The 13,199-nt window shown below is 51.9% G+C and overlaps 5 protein-coding genes across 5 annotated transcripts; 2 read left to right on the top strand and 3 right to left on the bottom strand.

Moving 5' to 3' along the window:
* Window positions 1–77: 77 nt before the first annotated feature.
* On the bottom strand, window positions 78–1,942 carry NCS57_01257800 (MFS domain-containing protein; the record flags this gene model as incomplete). Its single annotated transcript, XM_053062249.1, has 7 exons — window positions 78–314; window positions 363–534; window positions 583–794; window positions 844–1,266; window positions 1,317–1,603; window positions 1,657–1,714; window positions 1,766–1,942. 7 exons carry the CDS (start codon window positions 1,940–1,942, stop codon window positions 78–80), a joined length of 1,566 nt encoding a protein of 521 aa, XP_052908777.1.
* A 1,163-nt stretch (window positions 1,943–3,105) lies between these two features.
* On the top strand, window positions 3,106–5,245 carry NCS57_01257700 (Zn(2)-C6 fungal-type domain-containing protein; the record flags this gene model as incomplete). Its single annotated transcript, XM_053062248.1, has 4 exons — window positions 3,106–3,270; window positions 3,336–3,700; window positions 3,747–4,705; window positions 4,755–5,245. 4 exons carry the CDS (start codon window positions 3,106–3,108, stop codon window positions 5,243–5,245), a joined length of 1,980 nt encoding a protein of 659 aa, XP_052908776.1.
* A 464-nt stretch (window positions 5,246–5,709) lies between these two features.
* NCS57_01257600 (uncharacterized protein) lies at window positions 5,710–6,858 on the top strand (the record flags this gene model as incomplete). The annotated part of the gene is made up of 6 exons (XM_053062247.1): window positions 5,710–5,787; window positions 5,864–6,049; window positions 6,095–6,260; window positions 6,316–6,336; window positions 6,391–6,517; window positions 6,573–6,858. 6 exons carry the CDS (start codon window positions 5,710–5,712, stop codon window positions 6,856–6,858), a joined length of 864 nt encoding a protein of 287 aa, XP_052908775.1.
* Window positions 6,859–7,025: 167 nt separating this feature from the next.
* On the bottom strand, window positions 7,026–8,827 carry NCS57_01257500 (Na-H-Exchanger domain-containing protein; the record flags this gene model as incomplete). The annotated part of the gene is made up of 3 exons (XM_053062246.1): window positions 7,026–7,682; window positions 7,730–8,538; window positions 8,587–8,827. The coding sequence occupies 3 exons, from the start codon at window positions 8,825–8,827 to the stop codon at window positions 7,026–7,028; spliced, it is 1,707 nt and encodes a 568-aa protein (XP_052908774.1).
* Window positions 8,828–11,609: 2,782 nt separating this feature from the next.
* NCS57_01257400 (uncharacterized protein) lies at window positions 11,610–12,919 on the bottom strand (the record flags this gene model as incomplete). The annotated part of the gene is made up of 3 exons (XM_053062245.1): window positions 11,610–12,350; window positions 12,401–12,650; window positions 12,699–12,919. 3 exons carry the CDS (start codon window positions 12,917–12,919, stop codon window positions 11,610–11,612), a joined length of 1,212 nt encoding a protein of 403 aa, XP_052908773.1.
* Between the last annotated feature and the right edge of the window lie 280 nt (window positions 12,920–13,199).

The raw sequence follows: 13,199 nt of genomic DNA, 5'->3' as shown, positions 1-13,199 counted from the left end.
ATTTCCTTATTACTAACATGCGTAATTGGCATATATGCTATACTATTACGTGACATAAATATCTGACAGACTTCAAACTAATGCATATATCTCCAGGTCAACGCCTTGTCGCCCTTGGCTGAGAGTTCCTCAGGAGAGTATTGGTTGTGCTCGCCTCGAGCCATCTTACGCTCACGGCTCTTATTGATGCGATCGTAGCTGACAATGAGAATCAGAGCGGCAATGATGCCAGCACTGATGAAGCCGAGTTCCAGACCGTGTCCAAGAATGTAGCGGGGACCATCCTTTTGTCGGTAAAAGTTTGCAGCCATGGCCTATAGAAGGTTAGCGACTGAAATCTTGTTGTTCACGTGTAAACTTACGCCTCCGAGGTTGCCGACTCCGATTTGAATAGCCATACCAACGCTTCGCTTGTAACTTCCTGCAAGGTTGTTGGCCAGCCAGGTGATGACACCTGGGAAGGCTGGGTAGATGGCACAGGCCGCGATAAAGACACCGCCGTAGACGACCTTGGGGTTGCTGGTGGAAATACACCTGAGAAAGAGTTAGCTCTGGGCTTTGAATACGCATGGGACAACTTACATTGAGAAGCCCACAATCATGATGCAGAGGAACACGACGATGAAGGGGCTTCGCTTTCCAACTCGGTCTGATGTCCAAGCGACAATGACGGCAATGATTGCGGCTGTGATGTAGATGGGAACGGTCATGAGTTGAGAGTGGCTCGAGGTGTAGCCGAGGTTGCGAATGATCGTTGGGAGGAAGAGGCTGATGCCGTAGAGAGGGCACACAATCTAAAACCAGTTAGTTTAACTCATGATGAAAGGTAGAGCTGCCACTTACGCCCCAGTAGACAAAGATGTTGACCCAGATCTGCCAGTCCTTGAAAGCACTCCAGACATACTCCCACCTAAACTCATCCGTCTGAGCAACCCGCGTGTGAGTACCCTCCTCCTCGCTCGTAGCCTGTCTCTGACCCTGGTACTTGAGTCGAAAGACGACAAAGGCGCGCTCCTCCTCGGTCAGGAACTTTGCGGTTTCGGGGAAATCGTAGAGGGCGAAAAAGGCCCAGATGGCGACGAGGACGGTGACAATGCCCTCGAGGATAAAGATCCAGCGCCAGCCTTCGAGGCCGCCGACGCCGTCCATCTTGGCGATCGCAAAGGCGAGGAGACCGCTGAAGGCGCCGGCGATGGAGGCGGCTGAGAAGAAGAGGGCTTGGCGGAATTGGATCTCGTGTCGGCAGTACCACATGGTGAGATAGTACTATAGAGAAATTAGCGGGTAAGATGGAATTGGAGAAGATGTAAACTTACCGCGACTCCAGGAAAGAGACCAGCCTCGGTGAGTCCGAGGAATATGCGAGCGACGAGAAGACCGTGGTAATTCCTGACGATACCCATAAGTGTCATCACAACTCCCCAAGCCACCATGATGGTGGGAAGCCAAACGCTAGGACGGAGCTTCTTGAGGAGGAGGTTCGAGGGCACCTCGAAGGCGGCATAGGTGAAGAAGAAGACTGTGAGGCACCAGTTGTACTGATCGGGCGTCATGTTGAGGTCCTCCTGGAGGCCTTCGATCTTGGCGTTTCCAATGTTTCCACCTGAAAGAGTGCGTTTTAGTGGTGATTTGCGGTGTTGTTGGGAGTCGACTTACGGTCGAGGAAAGAGAGGAGGTAGAGCAGCGCAAGCATGGGGATCAACCGCATATCCATCTGTAGACAAGAGTTAGCGGCTTTCTGTTTGGCATGATGGCAGAGACAGACCTTGCGAAGAATCTTCTTCTCATCGAGGTGCGAGAAGGAACCGAGCGTCGTGCCAGGTGCAGTAGCGAGGGCGTCGATGTGGTCGACCTCGCCCTTTCGCGGATGGTCAGAGCTGTTACCCATCTCGGCCTCGACAAAGTCTGCCTTTTCGTTGGGGGGAGTAGTGTAAGAAGCCATGATGGCAGCAAAAGAAGTCAAACGTCTGCTGTCAGGATGAGATCTGGCTGTAGAGATCCTGGATCATGAATCCTTTCGAAGATGGGATCAGGGTCTTAAGTACATCTTGAATCATACCCATGTCTTGTTTTTTCCCCATGTTTTTTCCCCCGCAGCCCTTTTCAACGTTTGTGCTGATCCGAGTTGATGAACAAGCGTAAGCGGCTTGAGTATCCACTGACTCGGCAAATGAAGCGGACAAAGTTGTGTTTTGCGGGGGAGGACCAGGGGACGCTTGTCTCGAACAAGAAACTCGAACAAGCGAGTTGGCGATCTTTGATGGGGGGGGATCGGATCCGAGATGAGGTTGTGCGAGTCAGGCGTGGGTGCATCGTCTTGTCGCTTGTGTCAAGGGCTGCAAGGTTGGTTCGATGATGGCTTCAGGTTGCATGGGAAGTGGGTTAGTTGATCCTTCACCAAGTTGACTGTTGAGGTGGTGTTTATTGTGAAGACTGGAGATCATTTTATTGATCATTTTACAGTTGTCTTCTGGAAAAGAGACAAAAGTAGGTTCTGACGAGAAACAAAGCCAAAGACCTGGCAACTCCCCAAATTGCGTCATGGACAGACAAAAGCTTTGTCTGCGATGGCTCGCCACAACCTTGAACTGGCGAGTCACGCCTCGGTTCCGATGATCCCTGCTGGCACATGGCGGGCGCACACTGGCAAAACCCGCTACGGAGTGCTCCGTAGTTAGTCTCAGAACCGGTTCCGGGCTTAAAATTGGAGTTTCTCTCTCTGGAGAAGCGTCCTTCATCCCTCACCTGTGTGGCGTCGTCTGAACAATCCCCAAGATCAAGGAAACGGGCCGTCAAAGCGGAACTCTTGGCTAGAGGTCAGCCATCAGCTGGGAGACGCTACTGCAAAGGAGGTCATGAACTGATGGATGCATCTTTGCTGTCCCCCGGACATGATTACCCCGGTCCTCTTCATTACCCCAGAAAGGGGATCTGCATTACCCCGCATCTTGGACTCCCATATCTTTACAAGAGAGAGGCCCGGTTCCGTTTCTCTCTGTTGTCTCATCCCCACATGAATCCTTGAGCCTGAGATTGACCTCGCAGCAAGCATCCCTTCGGATCCGTCTCTCGCAGCCCCCTGTTGAAGCTCGAGTGGATCTGATCATGCCAGGCGGCCTCGTCACGCGCCGTACCCAGTTCTCCAGCTGCGACGAGTGTCGCCGATCGCGCGTTGCCTGCGACGCGGCCCAGAGCCGCAACGCCGCCGCTGGAGAAGCGCCCGCCTCTTGCACGCGCTGCCGCAACCGCCACAAATCATGTACCTTCAAGGTAACTTGCCTATGCAGCGAGAGCTTAAATCACCACGTGAGAGCATGTGCTTACCCCCGGGATAGTGGATCCAAGATGCCAAAGCGAGCGGCGGCGGCAGCTCTGGTGGAGCGAAGCGCAAGGGACGTCGCAGGATTGCATCTCACCCCTCAAGTGACACGTCGTCGACCCAGGGTAGCAGAGCTTCCGCGGGTAATGAGGGGTTTGCCCTCGGCTCTGAGCGCGGTGCTCACCGGGAGAGCCTGACAACCTCGGTGTTGTCGACTGGTTCAACTCCGTTTGTTGCGCCCTCGCCGACATATTCGACTATTACGGCGCAAAACACGGGCCTCCTTGGTGATGCTGACTCTAAGTGGTTGGAGACCTTGTATAGGGAAGGCTTTGAAGCTGTGTTCGGGTCGTGGATGGGGAGATATAGCTGCCCTTTCTTGTGAGTGACCCTGCCTCGGCTTCGAGTATAGTGTTGACAGTCTCAGGTTTGGACATAACCTCGCCGACAAGTATGTCAGCATCTCAGACCTCTGCTGCCATCTCGATGGATGCATGGCTGATGCCGCCGCAAACAACGGGCAGTCACCAGGGAGAGGGAGCCAGAGGTGTTGCTTGATCGAGCAATCACTTCAGAGCACCATTGCCTCATTCTCTGCACGATGGCTGCCCATTAGCTCTCGAACCGCACTTTCAGACAACGATTACCGTGTACTTGTTCAAGCTCTCTGGCGGCATGCACGAAGAGACATGCTTAGAATCATCAACAGACCTTCCTACCGATCAATGCTATCGCTTCTTCTGTTTGCCCTGACTCCGATTCCAGACGGGATCTCGGAGGAGGAAGAAGCTGATGGCATCTCGGGACAAGCTTGTGTCCACGCAGCTTTGCAGCAGATCCAGACTCTGAGGGCTCGACAGAAGAATCTTCAGTTCAGTGGCTCCAAGGTCTCCCCATCACTCAAGTCACAAGGCATAGTCACAACACCAGAGTCGATCGAGACATCAGGCTTCATCAATGCCGAGAGCACTGCATACTGGGCCGCCTTGACGTTTGATACCTCGGCTTCCTTGACACTCAACTGTCGTCCTCTGCTTTCTTCAGGCTTATTTGGATTCGAGTCTGAACTGCCATGGCGACTAGTCAGAACCTGTGCCAAAATGTTTGACGAGACTGCGCAGCATTGGAGTCGAGGAAGTTCTGACATGACGGACGAGAGGGCGAACCAGATCATCGCCGCAGGAGCATCTTGGAAGTTGTTGGGATGGAAGTTGACTGCCATCTTTAAAGAGGCACTCCGAGATGGGCATGACGAGTCTGAAGTTCGCAAGGCCTACCTGGCTGTGGTGGACTCCATCAAGCAGTTTGGCACAGTCTACCGTCCGCTTCTTGATGAGTGTCACAAGCGGATGCAGTTTCTCGGACAGCAAACCAAGCTCCGATGGTGTAAGTGTTTTTGACCTTTCAACAGCAGTGCACTTGTTGACTTGAGCAGTTTCCCTCATGCTTCACTATCATCTTAGCATCTTGATGCTCGTCGATGTGATTGAGGTCACAGATCGTCATGACCTACTAGCTGATATAGCAGACATCAGCACAGACGCCGAGAACACTGTCATGAATACTCTGGCCTTTGGTCTGCACAATACTTTTACACTGAGGCGACCGCCGGACCCGGACACCCTTGGTCAAGAGGGAGCTCGGGAGACAACTTTTACGGTTCCGATCGTATCCGTAGACCCCTATCCGCACCATGCTGTCGCGGGTGTGCAGCTTCTACGGAAGGCTATTGACAGAGACTTTGGGGTTGGCAAGATAACGGATGAAACGTATCAAAGCTTGTTGTCAACGCTGGAGCGAACGCTGAAGCATCTTCCGCAGAGCTCCAAGTCTGTGCAGGCGGCTATTGCCAAGTTCTCTTTGGGAGCACAGGATGAAGCTGACGTCGAGAGGCGTTATTCGGCTGCGATTTTGGGTGTGCAATAAGTTGTAAGATACTGTAGTTCGCCACGAGCCAAGAATAATCTGCAAAGAGGATCGACAAGGTTATGGTTGCCACATGTTGCATTGCATCTTGATCTGAAAGCTCCAAGTGCATGTGTCTCTGAAACCAGATGTCTGGGATGATGATATCATTTCAAGATTGCTGTTCCGCTGTGCGGAATACCCCCAATAATCTCACCCTAAAGGAGCAAATGCTCTGCAGCTTGATCTGCAATCCTGATTGACCAAACAAATCTCGGATCCGATGATGCTCGCACTTTGAGTGGAGATGTTTGCCACAGCGGGTCGACATAGCCCAGATCGGATCCGACTTGGACTATAATATTGAATGACAACCACTTGCGGAGTTTTTTGCTTTCTTTGGACAAGTATCTCGGTTTCTTTTGTCTTCATTATCACTTCCGATCTATCTTGAGTTTGATTATAGCCTCACATTCACTGACAACATGGTTCTCTCGGTAACACCCAAGACCTCGGTTACTCTGATCGGGGCGGGCACCCAGGGCAGGCGTCTTGCATTCATGGTATGAATATCATACTCAAGGACTTTCCGAAATTTCAGGAAAATTTCCCGAACTATCGCTAACGAGGCCTCTGAAGTGGTCAAGTAGAGGAAACGACGTTCACCTCGTTGATGGCCAAGAAAGTCAGCTCGAGGCCAGCCTGAAAGCCATCGACGGCTTCCGAAAAGACGCTGGAAAGAAAAACGGCCAATGGGGAAGGATCATCACGCATTCACCAGAAACACTACGTGAAGCACTCAAAGCAGCGTGGCTTGTTGTAGAGGTGAGACAACTGGGTTGAAGATGGACATTTGAGCTGACTTGACAGTGTGTACCTGAGCAGCTTGCCCTCAAGCAGAAAGTGATCGTGGAGCTGGATTCTCTGGCAGGGGAGGACACAATAATTGCTTCTAACTCTAGCAGTTACTCTTGTTCCGAGATCCTGGAAGGGATCACCCTGAAGAATGAACGCCGTTTTCTGAGCGCCCACTCTTGTAAGTGTCCACATGTCTGGTGAGTGTGATATTGCTAACTTTAAAATCTGTAAAGATTGGCCTCCCGAGACTCCAGGTGAGAATTTGGGTCTTTTTTCTTGAATTCCGACTTTAATTAACACGCTTGCAGAGATTGAAATCATGGGCCATGAAACCACCAATCCCTCTTACATCCCCCTGATGATGGAGCAATGCAAGGCACATGGCTTTTCTCCCTTCGAAGTCAAGAGTCCATCCATGGGCTATATCTACAACCGGTAAGCTGAAACACAACATCTTCCAAACGTATATAGACTGAAATTCCTCTCGTAGTATCTGGGCAGCCATCAAGAGAGAAGCCCTCCTCGCGGCATCAGAAGGTGTTGCAACTCCAAAAGAAATCGACGCCATGTTCAAGGGAGTTCTCAAGACCCCAAAAGGCCCTTTTGAGCAGATGGACGTGGTTGGCTTGGATGTTGTTTTGGACATCGAGCAACACTATGCCGATGCTCGAGGAGACATTCCTAGCGCACCTCGTGAGTATCTTCAAAAGTTCCTCCAGAACGGCCATCTTGGGGTAAAGAGTGGTCGCGGTTTCTATGATTACGGGTCATCTTAGAGGAGTTTGGTATTGAAAGGGAGAGATTGGTAGAGCTATTCAGGCGTTGAGGTCATGTTTTGCAGGCCATGGAAGGCTTAAACATCTATATGAGTAGAATACATGGCGTTTTCTCAACAAGGGACATCTATCTGTTTCCTTCGTGCTAGTGATGTGCATACAAACATCTAGCTCACTCCCCAGGCCCCAAGAACATTCCGCTTACCCTCGCCTCTTTTCTTCAAACTTCCAGCCTCCAACTGCTTCACTCTATTCACGAGAAGCCCAACGCAGATAGGTCCAATGACTGTGCAGAGAGAGATGGCCCAAGTCACGATAAGGAACAGCTCTGAGGGTTGACCATTTGGCGGGCGGCCAAATACCCCTTTGCTCTCTGCCAGTGCAGCAATCAGAAATCCAATCTCTCCTCGAGCAACCATGCCGAGACCGACGATGCATGCTGGATACAGAGACACTGCCTTTTCAGGCTTCGGTGTCGAATTGCGAAGTTCAGGAGAAACGGGACGCGCACTTGTATCGGCCAGTGCTCCCAGAGGCACGGCCTCTCGCTCCTCTGTCGGATCCGATGGCGTTGCTCTATCCTGACCGGCTGAGTCGGGGTCTGCGCACTGTGCTCCAGGGACAAGGGGCTTTGGATTTCGCTTGCACATGACGGCAAGCCTCTGCGCGATCTTCTGGAAGGGTCGGAGGGGGTTTGCAAAGGAAACCAACCAGATGCCACAGGCTAGCTTGCTAATAGTCATGAGAACTGTGTATATGATACCTCGCCATGCCACAGGTCCGGAAAACAGTCGAGTGATGGGGACAGAGAAGCCGATGGATGCCTGTGCTGGTTAGCAATTGTCCTCAAAGTTGATGTTTGAGTACATACAAAGAAGAAGGGCTTCAAGATATGCTCGACGGCAGTCTTGTAGTAACGTTCATAGACGTCCATGCCGGATCCGCCGTCCATAGCTAGGGGCAAGCTTGTTTGCACCGGGGCTGCTTGATCCGTGATGGTGTTATCACTGCTCTGATTTCTCTCTTCTGTGATCTCAGCTCGGGGAGAATTGTTTGGTACTCGGTCTGGGACGTGAGGAACCTCAGAGTCCCACCAACTGATGGTTGCGCCAGCGATGTATGCCGCTAGGAGGCTCGAGGTGCCTGCAAAGGTGGCACCCACGACAAGACCAAGAAGGAGGGCTGTGTGGATGACAAAGGCGGTCTGTCTCAGCCTGAGTAGCTGGGCTACCTTTCCGGAGGGGTGCGCCTCACGGAAAGCGTTGAGCTTGGCAGTGACAGGCATCACCACGAATCTGCCAAGGAGGGGCATCAGAACTGCAAAGGCGAGGGATACCATGACGGGTCTGACAACAGTGACGGCATCAAACGAGTCTCCTCCCAGATTCGAAATGACCTGAACCATGATGAGACCTACCACATCATCCATCATGGCGGCACTTGTCAAGACGACGCCAAGCCTTGTTGTTGACAGGTCACTCGTGCCCAGGATGGTGAATGTGGTGCCCAGGCTTGTTGAGCAGAGAGCAGCGCCTGCAGCAAAAGCCTGCAGTAGGGATGCATTGAACATGGACTTTAAAGCGAAGGATAGGCCGATGGGTAGAAGGATGCCGGTAACAGCGACGCCAGACGAGAGACCAATATTGGCCTTCAGTGACTTGAACGAGGTTGCTAAACCACCTACTCAGGGTTAGCAGACAAGCTGTAAATTCATTGCATAGCTCCTACCCTCATATACGATAAGAATGAGCCCAAGATATCCCAGCTGCATGACAGCATCCTCGACTTCACGAGAGAGCCATTTCGCACCAGGAGTACCCCAAGCAATGCCAAGAGCAACCTGACCGATAAGGCCACAATACGCGATCTTGTCTAGGCCATAATTGAGCAAGTTCAACAACAGAAGAAATCCAGAAAGGATGGAGATAGCGGTGATGGAGGGTTCGTGATACGAGAGCGAAGACTGCATCGTGATGGTGCGAAAAGTCGGAGTTTTGGGATCGACGATCGCGTGAAACGAAAAGCTTCGTTTCGGATTCTGGATTCTCCGCTCCGTCTGGGCATTTTTGGTGCCTGACGTAACAAATCATCAAGGACGTGATGCATGTGACAATCGTTTTTTGCTTGTTACTTATTTATTGTCGACATTGTCTTTTTCGGGTGTGTAACTCCTATTCCTGATTGGAGAAGTTGGGGTGTTTACACGCACGCGTTGTGTGTAGTCAACATCTGCGAGGGAAATTATGCAGCCATGTTTTTGCCGCCCGTCACGTGAAAATAAAGACGAAATTCTTGTTTAAATTAGATCTAAGGAAATAACTTGGCATGAAAGAAACGTCAGAACTGTAACAAGAAACTGGTCCACAGCTGTGCAAAGCCAGCTGAGTTTTGTATCCCTATCGAACTGGCAGTAAGGCCATGTTGTCAATCCCCACAAACAGGAACCTAGTTGTCAAGAGAGAGGATAAAACTCAAATAATTCTATTAGATAGTCTAGATAACTGTCGCAGAGTACATGTTGATATTGTGGCATTGGGCTTTGAGTCAGAAGAGACCAGCCGTATCGCCTACCCTACAGTGCAAAGAATGGTTGACGAGATAAAGAAGAGTACAGCGACGAGGTATGTGGTCAAGTCAATCTTACCGTAAATTAAGTTTACTGTTAAGGTGAGTATTTCTGAGTAACCTTGGCTGAGTACATGTGAATAAGTAGTATGAAAAGTTGCCAGATGTTAAAACTAGGTAGTCAATACAAGGCAAGACGTCCCCTAGCATTTGGGAGACACACGATGAAGTGCACCTCTATAGCCCCTTTCGATATTGAAATAAAACCTGTTCTTGTTCATTATTCATCACCGTCACACTTCCCGTCCCGTAGCTAAGGAGAGTGAGCACAGTAGCAAAAGGCACATCGCACTTCACAAGTCACGGCGCCAAGATCCTGCTGTAACACCTACCAAAGTTTTATAAGACGAGTCCGTTATATTCACCAGCTGGGTTGCAAACTCTAATTCGATCCATCGCCGTCACTGACGGCAATGTCGCAGCCAAGAATACACAGCTCGTTGGAGTTCCTGGAAACCACCTTCTACTTCAAAACTCGTGATTGACAACGTACACATTTGACCTGAAATTCGCCGAAAGAGGTTTAAGGACCCATGTATCACCATGCAGCGCTGTAACGTTTCTGCTGAACCTCTATACGGCGATGACGTGTATCCCTGGCCATATCTACCCGAGGAGTCCAGGGGCATTGATCCGCCCCGGTTGGATGCCTTCAGGGCCTACAAACTCTATCGACCGGAAGATTTACCTGGAGTAAACGCCGCTTACATACGAGTACGATTGAGGAAACAAGACGGAGGGTATAATTTTATCCTCGGGAACATGCACTACCCAAACAAGCATATAACCCGCGACATTAAGCTTGTCCTCTGAAGGGATAATGCATTTAAACACGCACTAGCCCATTAAAAGACATTTCATTCCCGGTCCAGTTCCGACTTTGCCGCACCAAGCGCGGGCATTTTAATTCAACTGGTCAATGCTTGCTTGAAGGGTCGGGTCTGTGCATGAGGAGATTCCGGTCACGGGCTAGAGTGCTAGCGTTGGAGCGGACTTAAGTGTTAGCGTTGGTGTTTGGATGAGATGATGGGATGCAGCTGAGATGAGGGGGACCTGGCACTAGAACACGCTAGAAATGATTGACAAGGGACGTGAATAGAGAACTCAACTGAGAGCCTTTATCTGTGCAGCATGTTGGCTCTGAGTGAGAAATAAGCGCGAGTCAGAAGTCACACCACTTTGCCACTCTGCGGCCAACATGAACTAACCCAAGTGTCAACGGCCTGTCAAGCGATAATGTGGCTTGCTCCTGGCTCATCTTGGCTACCAGCAAGCAGAAATACGCCTAAATACGCTTGCTTCTCGTTACTGCTTACTCCGTTCCTCGCCCCCGTTGCTACTGTTCCATCCCGTCCATGCCGAGGCAGCTGTCATGACCCGTCATTTCCACGTGCTTGGGAGAGCTTACAGTGGTTCATCCCTTCTTCGCCTGCATTTCCTCCATCGAACAAAACCCCGTTCTCCACTGGCATGGGCCGTATCCACGGTCATCCGGGGGTCGTTACGATTGGCCCCTGTACAGTACCCTTCCACGGCCCTGATATGGAAGGTCGACAGATCCAGACCCCGTCCGTGTAATATCCATGACACCCAGATGAGACGTACGATCATGCCAGGCATGGGGACGCACTGCTCAGGAGAGACCACTGGATCTAGATAGCACAGCGTTGCATCGAACTCTGGATCTAGGAAAGCGCCTCTCTATCTTGAAACCCCTGATCAGACCCAGAGTAACTACGCAGTATCCCTGCTGCATCTCCCTCGCTTGGTCAGCGCCTTGGTAAAAAATCGGAGGCACCACCTGCGCTAGGACATTTTCCGGCCCTTGCCGCAATCTTGGCGAGCAGGTCGATGCGATGGCGCAGGAAGCGAGATGGAGTCTGTATGCGGCTGAGACTGGAGGATTTACAGGTACAGTTCCCTGCTTCGCTTCCAAGTTTGCACACAAGGTACTGGTGGGGATGATTAATGGCCACGGATGGATCAAGTTGTTGACCGACGAGTTAAAAGGTTTAATATTGTGGCTCTCTAGATACTTGAGGCTAATACAATAGACGATGCCGACTCGGGCTGAAGAAGATGAACACGTGCTATATACAATGACTCTCGCTTACACGCTCGCTCGCTTACAAGTAGACGTAGCAGAAAGGACCAGACAGGGTGCTCATCAGGTCCTTGATCTGGCGGGACTCGCCAGCCCAGCCAAAGTTGACATAGTCCTCAAAGGTGGTGGCGTTGCTGGCAGGGATGTCGAGGAAGGTATTTGTGCCCATGAGGGCAGACTTGCCGTACTGGCGCTCCTTGGGGTCCAGCATCTGCCAGATCCACCACACGCGGTCGATCATGGAGTGATGCAGGTAGAATGCAGGGTCACCGGGGGAGGTGAAGACATCGTTACCGGGGTCGCCACCGAGGGAGTAGTGGCCGCCGCCGTGGATGCCGATGTCTCCGGTGCCGGGGATGCCCTGCATCTGCATCTGGAAGTCGTAGGCGTTCTTGGGCTGGAGGATGTTGCGGAGAATGGACGTGGCGTTGGCGTACCGTCTGTTGACGGCGTCACCCAGGTCGCGCTTCAGGCAACGGGGGTTGTACTCGAGGGGGTTGGGTCGGGCTTCGACCACGCCGCCGGGGAGGTCCAGTGCTGCGGGGCCGAGGTTGACCTTCATGTCCTTGAAGGGACCCGACTTGACGCAGCCGCCGCCGTTGCCGGTCGGGAGGTAGACCGGGGGCAGGCCGCTGCTGGCTCCGAGGATGACGTCGGGGCGGTCGGGGATGTACTCGCCGTCGCCCGACATGGAGTACTCGCTGCCATCAAAGATGGAAGACTTGGAGAGACCAGTGATGGCAGTGAGGGCCCAGTCCCAGTACTATTAAACGTTAGCAAGATTGCATCTACAAGTGTGATGTAGTTACTTACAGGCTGGGTGCCCTTGTATCCGCACTCATTCCGAAGGGCCTCCTCGTACAACCAGGTAAAGTACCGATGCCAGACCAAGAAGTTTCCAGTGTAGTGGATGATCTGGGTCTGGTCGACGTGAGTGGCTACCCAGTCGTCGAACCGAGTCTTTGCGCCGGGAGCGAAAGACGCGGGAGACTTGGCGGGCTTGGACTGGAGGCACTTGACGGCGTTGATGTAAGCCTTCTTCTCGTTCTTGGAGAAGGTGTTCCTGGTGCTGTTAGTACAGATAAGCTGGAATAGAGTGCGTGAGACTCACCATTCCCTTCGCACGCGGACGTTGCTCCAGTTGCAAGTGCTTCCACGCTTGGCCTGTGTCTCGACAAACTCCTGCGCATTCTCATACGCAGAGGCAGCGAGGTCCTTGATCTCGTCAATGTTTGTCACCTCGGGGGCAGAGGAGGCAATGGTGGTAGCCTGAGGGGCAGCCAAAACGCCGGCGGCGTTGAGGGCCAGGAAAGAGACGAATCCGGCGCGCATGGTGGGCAACGTTCAATCAATGCGAGGCAAATAGCCGACAAGGATGAGGCACTTGAATGGAGTTGAGCGTGGTAGTATTGCAGAGAGGCGCGGATGCAAGAGGGGATATATACTGCAGACTTTTAGGCCAAGCGCGGTAAGGAGGACCCCTAAGAACGCATTGCATTGTCTTTGAATTTCCGTCCTTTGAGTGATTTCATCCCCGAGGACAAGGGCCGCTGTCCCCGAGAGCAACGTTGGCGGAGACGCGATGAAGGCAAAAGAGACGGGATTTCTCAAG

The sequence above is a fragment of the Fusarium keratoplasticum genome, chromosome 10 (genome assembly GCF_025433545.1).
Source record: "Fusarium keratoplasticum isolate Fu6.1 chromosome 10, whole genome shotgun sequence".
Classification (NCBI taxonomy): Eukaryota; Fungi; Ascomycota; class Sordariomycetes; order Hypocreales; family Nectriaceae; genus Fusarium; species Fusarium keratoplasticum.
Note: the sequence above shows the minus strand (reverse complement) of the source record. Positions and strands in the feature narration are given on the sequence as shown.